General features: G+C 40.1%; 1 protein-coding gene and 1 long non-coding RNA gene across 8 annotated transcripts in view; one reads left to right on the top strand and one right to left on the bottom strand.

Annotated features, from left to right (window-relative positions):
- The window catches only part of LOC103474014 (ephrin-A5b-like), a 127,416-nt gene that overhangs the window by 48,888 nt on the left and 65,864 nt on the right, over positions 1-12,664 (bottom strand). For all 5 annotated transcript variants that reach the window (XR_014090089.1, XR_014090090.1, XR_014090091.1 and 2 more), the window contains exon 2: positions 6,922-7,214. Coding sequence is in view for 1 of the 5 variants with exons in the window: in XM_008424718.3 (XP_008422940.1) it covers positions 6,922-7,214 (293 nt within the window). In the remaining 4 variants the exon portion in view is untranslated. The remainder of the gene's footprint in view (positions 1-6,921; positions 7,215-12,664) is intronic.
- The window catches only part of LOC145554061 (uncharacterized), an 80,670-nt gene that overhangs the window by 55,911 nt on the left and 12,095 nt on the right, over positions 1-12,664 (top strand). The gene's annotated exons all lie outside the window — the stretch shown is intronic.

The raw sequence follows: 12,664 nt of genomic DNA, 5'->3' as shown, positions 1-12,664 counted from the left end.
ACGTGTCTGCGGTTTGTCCGTGATGGATTCTCGCCAGCGGTAAATTCCTGAAAGAGGCAAACTGTGTCAGGGTTTCCACCGACTCGGCTCTTATTTCAAAAGACACTTTATTATCAGACGTGGAGTGAGGAGAGACAAAAATCCTCGCTAAGCGTCGACACGAGAGGAATATTGGCCGGGAAGGAAATGAACGAGAGAAGCGCTGTCAGTCACAGCAGGGATCGAGTTTCTCCTCTGGATCAAAACCTGACCGAACTAAACTGTCTCTTTCTTTTAAAGGCGCTCTCTCATCCAGGATTCCCTGGCTGTCTGTTAGGGAATCTCCTGTAAAAACGGAAAATCAGTCAATTCTTCCTGTCTCCTATAAAATACAGGATGAGCTCTGGAGAGTAGATTCTGCTACAAATAAATACGTTTATTTTAACTTTTGGTCTATTTTCTAATACAGATGGCTTTATACACTTGAAATAAGACAAAACAAACTTAAACTAACTTTTCATCTTGTTTTAAATCAATACTTTCATAAAATTGATGAAAAAATATTATCTCAATTGTCAGATTAATTCACAAATAACAGATAAAATGTCTTGTTAAAAGTGTAATAATCTGCCAGTGGCACTAGTACTTTTTCATCGATGCAATTTGTTATATATGACACAATGGGTTTTGTATATATACACATACATCATATAGCTTGGAGTACGTTTTTTAATTAATATTTTTTTTTATTGAGCCCCGATAAGATATTTATAGCTTTGCCAACTTGTTGCTAGATGCTAGCATTAGCAAATAGAGCAAAGTTAATAATGGAAAATAGTATAATATATTAGAAAAGTCAGAAAAAAATTAAAGTAGCAAAGGAAAGGGAAGTAGCTCAGTTTTGCTAGCTTGACTTTGACAACCTTAACATGTAGATGTGCTGCTGACTCCAACAGTTCGTCAGCAAAGCAGATACATAATTAACTAATCAACCACTGCTGAGTTCAGATGATCACTCACTAATAAACATCAAGCCTGAAAACGTAAAACTGACAGACTGAATGTTCTGTTGTTCTTTGCATTTGGGTATTTCTTGGCGTTGAATCCTGACACGCTTAGTGGAGCTGTTGTCAGTCAGTTGCTACGGCAACAGGTCAGCTTGTAGTGAGAAAAAGGAAGAATAGGAGCGGTGAATGTTTTTTTTCTGCATTGTTTTTCCCTTCGCTGTGGCGCTAAATAACAGCTACATCTCCAGGTTTCATTTTGTAAACGGAAATGTTCGACTACGGTAAAACAATCGTCTCTTTGCCCTGCAGCCTTCTGCACCTGTGTGTGAAATTTCCGGATGTGTCGATAAAATGCAACGTGTCTGTACCGGTTGCCACGGTAACAGGCTTTACCTCGTAATGCTAATTAATTCAGTGTTGATACAGTCTTCAGGTGGAGCGTATGTCGTCTGTTGAAACTGCAACACACCAAGGTTGTTATTAAGCTTGGAAATAAACGGTTTGTAAAATTAGACGATGAAACAAAAAATAATCAAATGCAGATTTAAATCCTGAGTAGGTTTTTATGTTCACAGTTTTAGCTTCATTAGCAGATCGTTTTCTGTTTTTCTAATCATTGTTATTCCCGTGTTTCCCACCTCTCCGCCCTCCCCTCCCGGATTCCAACACTCTCACACGCCATCCGACCGTCTCTCCTCTTCCTCCTCTCTCACGTCTGCCTCCGAGGTCAGAGTCTGGCTTTTCTGTCCTCCAGCGACGCGGCCTGTAACTCCAGCTCTGCCTGCAACTCTACACCGCGCTGCCGGTCGGGTCATTCGTGTTGCCGCCCCTCTCCATCACGGCGGCATGAAATTCCTGGTCACGCATTTCTACATGTTCAGTCATGTGCTGTCGCGCCTTATCGCGGATCAGAAGACAGGATTTGGTGACTGTGGGGTGAATTAGAACGGATCCTGATATAAACACCGGGTTTTTCTCCTTGTGATGATCAGGTTATCTCGGAGAACAAAGCCTTTTGTGTGTGTGGGATTCGTCATTATCGATGTAGATCTGCGGCGACTGTACAGAGCCGCCGTTTGAAGCACAAAGGCTTTGCAGGGAGACAGTCATCGCTCTCACACAGGGAGAGCCAGACTCTCAACTGTCTCCTCTGAAAATTGGATTTCTATCCCCTGAGATTAGGATCAGGCTTCCCCAGCTCCACTGCGGCTCTCTTAGAAAAACACCAGACCACAAGGAGCTCATAGCTCACCGCTCGTTGTCATCCCGCTGACCTTTGACCTCCATGGACGGGCCGTAACGCTGAACCCACACCGGGTCGGGGTTCCCCCAGGTGTCTGTCTGGCAACATGAAGACCCATCCCGTCTTCCTGATGAGCAAATGAGCCTCACAGAGCACAAAGAGGCGCCTGTGTTCACTGAGACGTATTGTTTGTGTTTAGACAATGGTCAACAGGCAGTTTGACACGACTGCAGTGCCTTGGAAAGTAACCTTAACAGGCATTTGTTGTAGGGAAGCTAAATTTCTGTTAACGCTTTTATTCAGTGTTAGAACTGAATCAGAGCTTCAGGATTATCAGGTGTTTTCCCAACTGATAGTCCAGTATTTTCAGTTCGATTGGGGACTAAAATTGTGATATTGGTTACATTTTCAGTCTTTTTCTCAGTGAGTCAAACAAACCAAAACCTTTGAAAATCTTGTTCCCCTCCTCGCCTGTGGGGGCGCCACAGAAAGAACTACTGAAAAAAACAACATGAAAACCTTTGAAGACACTGAATGCAACTTCCTTCTTCAGAAGATGTGAACACTGACAGAGTGGCGTCAGATTTTAGCATTTGTAGGATTTATCTTTCGTCTTTAGTGTAGTAGAAGTAAGAAATGCTGCCACCTGCAGGTGGGAGTCAGCATCCCTTAAGCCCAATGTTTTTCAATTTTTGTCAAATAAACTCGAAAAAAATTGATCTACGTGAAAAACATTTGTAGAATTGTTGATTTTTGCAATCATGTAATCACAAAAGATTGAAGGATTAATGGAAGATATGTAAACAAAGTAGTAACACGCACAGATCTGCCAGCGCCGCCATCTTGGTATTATGCTCACTGTTGTCAATGCATGCTTGGTTCCTCAACAAGGCACCGACATTTGAAGGCGCCCAAACCTTTCTGCAGAAACGCGCTATCAGAGGAACTGGCTCTCATCCCAACCTTCCCAATCTCTTGGCAAACGCCTTACATTGTACGCTGAAAGTAAAGGCGGACATCTGTTGACTTTGACTGGATTTCCACAATTGTGTAATCACGAAGAAAAACAAAGTGGTAACACGCATACGTCTGCTACTACGCCCACAGTTGACGACATATGGTTGGTTTTCCACACTGGTGGAAACAGGTGTCAAGTCTCAAAGTTGTGTCAACATTTTGGACACAAAATGTTGACACAACTCTTGCTTTGGGGAAACAAGTACCAGGAAAAACCAACTGGCGGTACCTGAAAGGTCCCTTGAGAGAAACGGTCATAGGCTCCGGGACCAAATCCAGAAAACACATGTAGACCGGACAACCAACCCTCTGCTACTCTTTCTCCCGACTGAGCCAGAACAAGGACAGAGTCCGCACCGCTCCCAATGAATCAGAGGTTTGGCATCCGGATGGAGCCTCCTTTCCAACATCCTACACTTTCCCTTTGGAGATGGGAAGTACAATCTGTGGTTAGCTGGTGGAGACTCTCCAATCAAGCCCTGCATGCAGCTTAAAACAGGTGTCAATCACGACAAAGACTCGATGATGTCCATAACTTGGTGATATAATCCAAAAGGGACGCTGCTTGTGTCGCCAAAGCCTTTAAGAACACAACCGTCCAAACGTTTCCTTGTTTCCGTGAAAAGGAACAAAGGGAAACTTGGATGTTACATTAGCCACCCCCCATGATGGCAGGACTGTATGTTCCGACATTTTCCCAGAGGTGTTTTCTCCTCGTTTGTCATCTCTTCCTGCGCTCACTAAAGATAAAACAAAGATCTTACAGATGAGTCACACATCTGAGTCAGCGCCCAAAAACCGCCCAAAGGCACACGGACTGTCTCTGGGTCGCTCTCGCTCCTTAGACGATCAATCACCATCAAAGACAAAACGGGCCTCGCCTTCACAGAACTCAGAGCCAGTTGGACAAATAAAGCTGAATTTGGAAAGCCATGAATTGACTTATTGACTTCCAAGGAATTACGGCAACATCAACAATTCCCTGGAATGAGTCTAACGAGACCACAGCCTCTCTAAACAATGCAGCCTTACAGGCGACTCTTGGGGATGTTTTATCTCCAAACATTGATCAAAAGAGCAAAACAACTTATAAAACACCTTCACTGACCGTAAACTAGGGCTGGACAATGGGGCTTAAACATAAAATCCACTGATTTTTATTCCAGATTTAATTTATGATTCCTTTTGTGAGTTTTATGGCAGACTATTAGGGCCAGAATGATATTTTTTTTGTTTAATTACAAGAATATAGTCATATTATCACAATAAAGATGGTTTTACCAGAAAAACATCATAAAATTAAGAGAAAAATGTGTTTTTTAGAGTGATCTAAGGCCAAAACCTCACCAAAGTATAACTTCACAGGATGCTCAACATTCCTCATTTTATTCTGCTGGGTGATAAATTGTCCCAGTAATTATGGCGATAAACAATAACATTGTTGTTTTGAGACCATTTTAAGGAGATATAATGGTGACGGCGTTATAATAGTAATGCAAGAACAGATTCTCCAAGACCATTAAATTTTAAACCCTACAGAACATTAAACATTGGAACTGGAAGGCTTTTAAATATTCGTAATAAATAAACAACACAACAGAAACAACAAATAAAGTGAATATTGAACTCAGTAAACAAAACTGTCCTTTAAAAAATTAGCTAGTTGAACCAGACTGAAGACTTTTATCATCCAGTTTTTGGTAGAAAAGGAGATACACTGCAAAAACACAAAACCTGACCAAGTATTTTTAGTCTAGTTTTTAGTGCAAATTCCTTTGTTCACTTGAAATAAAACAAATCCAACTTTTCAGGCAGTTATTCCCTAATATTTATAAAAATGTGCTGATTATTTAATTTATAACATGTTATAAGTGAAATAATCTGTCAATAGAACTGGCACTTTTTTTTGTCAATATTAAGGAATTATTTACTTAAAACAAACTTGCTGAAAAGTAACTTTTAAGTTGTTTTTTTCTTGTTTTAAATGTAGCAGGATATTTGCACTAGAAAATAGACTAAAAATACTTGGTAAGATTTAATGTTTTTGCAGTGCACATGGAAACCAAAACATTTTATTTGTGATTAATTGCGACAGACTTTGCTGTCCTCATAAAGTTACTGCTTCACTTTCCTAACATTACGATCATATTTTGGTAATGTTGCTTTATTCTCACAGTATTTTCTGTAATGTTACGACTTTATATTTGTATTTAAAACATTTTACAGACTCGCTCTGGTCCTAGTAGCTTGTTTTATACTTGACCTGAATTAAAAATCCAAACAAATAGAAGCTGTGAAACAGACAAGTTTTCCATAATCTCCAAAAGTGTAATTTTACTCATTGATAAAATTGAATTTATCGCTCTAATACTCTAATTTTAGCAGACGCCTACGAAGCTTCAGCAGGACAGCAGGGGGTGCATGGATATAAAAACAACCTCCTCCTCCTCAGAGTGTCTGGTTATCCCTGTTTTCCTCTGCGCTCTGGTGCCAAAACATGGCTGACTCGCTCCACTTTATTACTGGTTCCTGTTAAAACCCTTGAAGTCTCAGGCTGACCTCAGATGTCAGCCAAATATCTCCAAACCCACCACTGTGTCTTGTTTAGCCCAGCGCTTCTCTCCCTGCAGGGCGCTGACTTCACTTATGAAAACACGACTTCCCCGCTGCCTGTTTGGGTGAGTCTTCTCAGGAGGAGCAGAAAGCTGAGCTGATTTCAACTATATCAGTCTCCTGATGTATGGAAGGCTAAACGAGACAAAATTAAACTGATGATTTTGATGGTTGACTAATATATATTGATGGTGATTAATTATTTGTATTGCATATGATTTGCATTTTAATGTTTTAGTGACCTATTTGGACATTTAAACATTTATTTATTAAATTAATGATTTAAATTTGTCCCTTGTAACTCTCCATAGTTTAAAGTTTTGGTTTTGTTGTGAATTTTGAGTATTGCTCCAAACTGCCACCCAGAACGAAGGCGTAGCTGCACAGAGCTCCAGTTTCTAACTCGAGCTGTTTGTCACTTTAAAAATCAATTCATTATCATCCAGTTTGATTTTATGTTAGCTGCTACTAATGGTGTTAGCTTCTGCGAATTGTGTTACACACTAGCGGAACAAGTCAGCGTCGGGCCGGGGGGCGGGGCCCCTAACGAATCACCGGGCCCCTTACGTCCATCGACTGCGGGGGGGGCGCATTTGTCTTTTGATTTCTTTACCCAGGAAGCATTTTGGCTAAACTGTGAGTGAAACTGCCATTGGGACTGACTAGTATATATTCCATTGGGGAAGGTAACTTTAACATTAAATACACCTTTCTCAACAGGTGAGGGCGCACTTTCTCCGTCTATAATCAGACATTTAAGCGACTTGAAACCATTCCTCCCTCCCCCCAGACCTGGGCCCCCATCCACCCCCCCAGCCCCCACCACAGCCCTGCGCCCGGTGCCACATCCCTTGTATGACGACATGAAAACTTTGAGCTAACCAACATAGTCAGCTTTGAATTCTCGTTTTTTATTTAAAACATCTAGTTCACTCTAATCTACCCAAGTTTACTTCAAAAATCACAATTTTTGAAGTAATTTTGAGTTTTAACGTACCACAAACAACAACTTTCAGGTAATTAGGAAGATCACAGGAACCTTAAACCAACTTAAATACTCACAGATGTAATAATACTCTCTGCCGGGGCGAAACTCGAAGCCTAAGGAGAACGGAGTGAAGAGCTGGAACTTCTCGGAGAACTTGAGCGGCCCGTTGGGCGACAGAGGCCTGTTGCACTCCCAGCGCTTGAAGCCCTTGGCGGTGTGGTCGCAGGAGCTGTAGCCGTCGTAGTTCACCATGTAGAGGACGTAGCGCTCGGCCCGATCGTCCGACACCGGGCTCACGTAGTGCGGACAGTAGACGTCAAGGTAGTCGTTGATGCAGACGTCGATGTGGTAATCACCCCGGTAAAATCTAGAGGGACACAAACAGTGATGGTGAGTGTTTGACGGGGAAAATCAGCAGATTTAAAATGGACATTGTTGGTTTTTAAGAGGTTTTCAAGCCTTTTTCCAGGAACAGACTTAACAAATACCAAGGCAGAAACACCCTGCAGCTTTTTGATTTGAACATTTCAGTCTTTTGATGCAATATTGGAAATACTTGGAAAGATACAAATAGGAAAATAAACATTTCATTGCCTAAAATGCAATAGCAACCATTAGGGAATTTTAACTATGTGAAGCTAAATGAAATAAATAAAACATATTTACAGACAAAGGCCTTTTTTTATATTAAATGCAAATATATTTTGTGTAGTTGTGGCTTAATTACTGTTCTGAATAAATAGTTTTTTCCCAGCAATTGGCCTGTTTTTCTGAGTCAACTGAAAGTCATAAAACAACAATTTAAAATCTAAATGAGGAAATAAAGAACGTACTCACAAACACTATTTATGGAGAAACTAATCATGCTGAACATTTTCAAAGTTAGCAAAAGTGTGAAATGAAAATGTTGCTTAGCTAGCTTTGCTAATAGTGCAAATTGCTAACAACAAAAAACAATTTTTAGCCTGATTGGCCCAAACTGCTGACTGACCAGTCAAAAACTTTAAATCAAGATTTTTAAGGAACGTTATTATGTATATAATATATTCCTATATTACAACACACTCACTCTGCTGTTTTAGCCCCTGCTAGCTATGCTAACCATACAAAACGCTAGCTTAGGCCACTTGAAACAAACCCTGTTTTACAGCAGCTGCATCAAAAATAACTATGGCTACTCAGTAAATAAAGGCCAGGGTGCTCTTACATCCTCCTACCTTGCAGTTCTTAAAAACAAATAAGATTTACAAACACTAGAGATCAAGAACCTGAAGGTAAATCCTAATCAGTGCATCTCCTGTAAACATCTTTCAGGAAATCCTCAAATTTCCTTTGGAGGAATACTTTAATTGTTTGGTTTGGGAGATTTCCTTGCTATTACAGGAGAACTCGAGGACATAAAGACATCAGAATGAAAGATGGGTGAAGACGCAGAAGGTCTCGTTATGTCAGTCTGAACCTGTAGCAATTACCTCCCAGCAGAAACCTTTGATGGTCGTCACTCGTCAGTCTTTAGCCATTTATCAATGCTGGCACTCAGCTGAGATGACTTATGCTGCGGCTGAAATTAAACTCCCCCAGCGTTGCAGAGCTAATCCCCTGGTTAGGACGGGCCGTTAGCAGCTTTAGGAGGATCCCGCCGCAGACTGAGATTTTCATTAGCCACAGATGACAGCTCAATGTACGAACCCCAAACTCTTGTTAAATCTGTGAGAAACAGGCCTGTTCCCAAGCCTACATGCAGACTCTCCGCCTGCTGTTTACTGTAAACCGATCGGACGAGAGACGAGTTGCAACCACAGCATATGCCAGGTATTCATTCCTGAGGCGGAGTGATTGGAAACACATATTCCCACCAGCGCAGGAGAGGCTGAGGCCTTTTCAGAGCCCGAACTGCCTGCAGCTGCTAATGACCTGCGAACGCGTATCACTGACATGCTAAGGATGTCTTCAATACTCCAGCGGTGTCCATCAGCCGTGGGCAGCCGTGGTGGAGGGAGTGGTGAGGCTCTCGTAGCTACAAGCTACAAGAATTTCTATTTAGTTATTAGATTATAGTCATATTGACAGAATAAAGACAGAATTTTACCAGAAGGACATCTTCAAAATTAAGAGAAGCGTCTAGAGTTATCAGGATCTGACGGTTAAAGCTCAGTGAGTTTTATGTGTTTGCCAAAGTACAGAGGGGGGGTAGAGTACCCAAAAATCATAAACAAGTAAGAGCAGCTCTGGTTCGATGTGATTTTACTCAAGTAGCTGTGAAAGAAACGACTCAAGTAAGAATAAAAAAGTTTTTGGTAAAAAGTCAACTCTGATCAAATGATCAAACATTTAGTCTTTAAAAAATTGCATAATCAGATGGACCAGGCTTGGGTTGCTAGGTAACGGACGGAACTCCCCTGGGGTTGCTAGGTAACGGACGGAACTCCCCTGGGGTTCCTAGGTAACGGACGGAACTCCGCTGGGGTTGCTAGGTAACGTACAGATTATTTCACTTGTAACAAAACATTTGACCCATTTTATAAGTGAACCAATACTTTTTCTGTCAATATTAAGAATTTACTCACTTCTGTTTCTTGCTGAAAAGTTACTTGTAAGTTAGTTTTGTCTTTTTTTCAAGCGCTCTAAAATGTTTGCGCTGGAAACGAGACCAAAAATACTTGGTAGGATTTTGTGTCTTTGCAGTGTGAACAGCTTTAATTGATCTTCCTGCACTGAAAACACAAACAAAATGCTGACCACCCAGGTTCATTCCAGGTTTAAGAGCAGAGTGGAAACCTAATGAGTCGCTGGAGACTTGCTTTGCTTTGAGATGCTTGTTAACACTGCAGATAAATCCAAACGTCTCCGTCTGAGCCGGGTCACCGTGACTTTCACAAACTATTTCACACCTTTCTCCCACAAAGGGATTAGTCAAACCCCTTCCCGATCCCGGCTAAGCTCAGGTGTTACTTCTGCAGGCCGGCGTTGATTGACAGCAGTTGACACAAACAAAGCGGAGGCCGACATGAACGTCTTAGTGCGGCTAGCGGACAAAGCGGGATATCCTGATACTGACCGCTTCAAGTCATAATATCAGCAAGCTCTGCTGAAACTGAGGCTGTCCAGAGCCAAAGCAGTCGGCTGGGGGCGGAGGGACAACAAGGGCTTTGGTTTCACATTTTACTGGGCTATAATTAGAGAGGGGGTGGGCCGGAGAACGGCCGAGGATGCTGAGAAACTTCCACTGGTGGGTTGGCTGTTCCTCCTGATTATCAGGCTAAATGAGCCACAGAGTCACAAACAAAACTCAGCAAAAAATCTGAAATCTTCAGGTTAATCTCAGAAACATTCTGGGAAAACAGTCACAGTTTGAAAAGTTGAAAATTTGCTGGTAAAAACTGAACATTTTCTTGAAAAAAAAAGAGGAAATTTCTGAGTTTGAAAAGTCAAAATGTTCTCGTTTGAAGTGACAAGTGTTTTCTATAAAGTATTTTTTTTCTAGCAAATTTGTGACTTTTCAAACTCAGAAATTTCCACATCTTTTTCTAGAAATGTGGGAGAACAAAACATGGAAATTTCTGAGTTTGAAATTTGAAAAATTGCTTTAAAAAAATGAAAAAAGTTGAACATTTTTAATTAATGTCAGAAATTTTGCATAAAAAAACATGGAAATTTTGGAGTAAAAAAAAAAAGTATTTTGATGCTCATCAATTTCCAAGATTTTCTCTAGAAAAGTTTTTTTTCCTAGCAAATTTGCAACTTTTCTATAGAAAATCATTTTCTAGAATAAAACTTGAAGATTTTATAGCCCAAAGTAGAACATTTCTGACCTTTGAAACTCAGAAATTTCCAAGTATTTTCTAGAAATTTTACGTTTTTCTAACTCAGAAATCGGAATGCTTGTTTTTCTACAAAATGTCTGATATGAGCTCCAGCACGTGAGAAAATCAAATACATTTTCATCAATATTAAGGAATTACTGGCTTAAAAAGTTAGTTTGTCTTATTTCAAGTTTACTACTCTAGATGTTTTTTTGTGTTTTTGCAGTGGAGGTGAAGAAGATTTAAAACGTAAATCCACTTGGAAATAAAACTGTATGAAAACTTCTGTGACTGACATTTCTGAAAACAATATTTCTGGAAAACGTCAGTGTGAAAATGTAAAGTAAATACACCCCCAAGCAGCGGTAAGGGACAGCTGGATTCTAAGTTAAAATCTGATTGGAAAGTCCGTCTGAATCCCATCCACCTCTATAGCCACAACAGATCAATACAAATCACTGTGGAGCGCTGCAGAAATACCACCAGAGATCAGCCGGGTGGGGTGTTGATAGCAAACAGACTGAAAGATTTCACCTGGGAGAGATAGAGAGGAGAGCTGCAATGTGGCGAAATGAAGAAAACAAATAAAGCCGTCTTTTTGTGGTGGTTTCTGCAGCCTAATGGTCAGAAATCCCCTCTGGATTTCACCAGTCAATACAGGTCAGCATGAAGGCTCACAATGCAAAGGATGCACCACTTCTTAATCAGCCTAACCCTCACATTTCCAGTTCATTCAACCTGGTAGGTGCACAAATTACCTCCCACACAGCTCAGGATGCACTGTGTAAACATTTTAATTAAAGGTGCTCACACAAAGTATGCCTCAGCCTGATCCCTATCATTTTGTAGAGGCAAAATTAGAAAGCTGCTAACCACCGTCTACCCACAACTCGGATTTATATATATATATATATATATATATATATATATATATATATATATATATATATATATATGTAAGCAATCTGGTTAGAAATGGTGTTCCTCAGGGCCGAATTGTTGGCCCCCTTACTTTTTTTTTTTTTTAAACATTTTTCTTCCCTTCAAGTTAAAATTGGGCCATGAAAAATTAAATTAATAAACTTTTTCTTGTTTTTTGAGTCAGAATCCTGACTTTAGTCTGACACGTAGAAAATAAATATCTGAATTCTGAGATTAAAGATTCTGACAATAAAAGTCAGAATTCTGAGAAAAAGTTAGAATTTTGGGTAAAAAAAAAAGTCTGTATTCTTAGAATAAAGTAAGAATTCTAAAATTTAAGTAAGAAATTTAGACAAAGAAACTGGGAATTTGGAGAAAAAGTCAAAATACAGAGAAAAAGATTTCTAAAATTAAACTTAACATTTTGAGAAAATGATCAAGGCTCTGAAAAATAAGTAAAAATTTTGAGGAAAAAAAATGAAAAGGTCAAAATCTGGAGAAAAAGATTTTCAAAAGTCAAAGTCAGAATAATTTTTCCCCCAGTGGACATAATCCTCTTCTGTAATTTTGCACCTAGTTTGATGTCAGATGATTTCATTGATATTCAGCTAATGTTGAAATAGCACAATTTTATAATAGCACAATTTTCATTAAATAAGAAACGCAAATAAAATCAGACATGTACAAGATGTTCACGCCATAATCCATAAAATTACGCTGCACTATCATCCTCCTACCACTTCCTGTTGTCTTCTTTGTCGTTTCCTCCAGTAGTAACATCCTGTTGATCGTCTGACTTGTGTGTTTCCATTGCAGTTTTACAAAAAAACACAAATTTCAATATAAATAACCTCAACCCAGCACAAAAACATAATTGAAAACGTGTTTTATTTTTAATTAGGTAAATGCGTTTCCTTGATTGTGAGGTGAAAGGAAGCGCAGCGTCTGCTGAGTGTTTTTCCTCCTCCATCTTGTTTTTGTTTGAGCCGTGGAGCTCAGAGCCGGTTTGCCGGGTCCAGACGGTTCGGACTGCCTCCAGAGATAGAAAAGCACCAGCAGATGAGCAGCTGTTTGCCAGATGGAGATTTTTGAG

This window comes from Poecilia reticulata, chromosome 12 (genome assembly GCF_904066995.2).
Source record: "Poecilia reticulata chromosome 12, P_reticulata-male-v2, whole genome shotgun sequence".
NCBI classification, from domain to species: Eukaryota; Metazoa; Chordata; class Actinopteri; order Cyprinodontiformes; family Poeciliidae; genus Poecilia; species Poecilia reticulata.
Note: the sequence above shows the minus strand (reverse complement) of the source record. Positions and strands in the feature narration are given on the sequence as shown.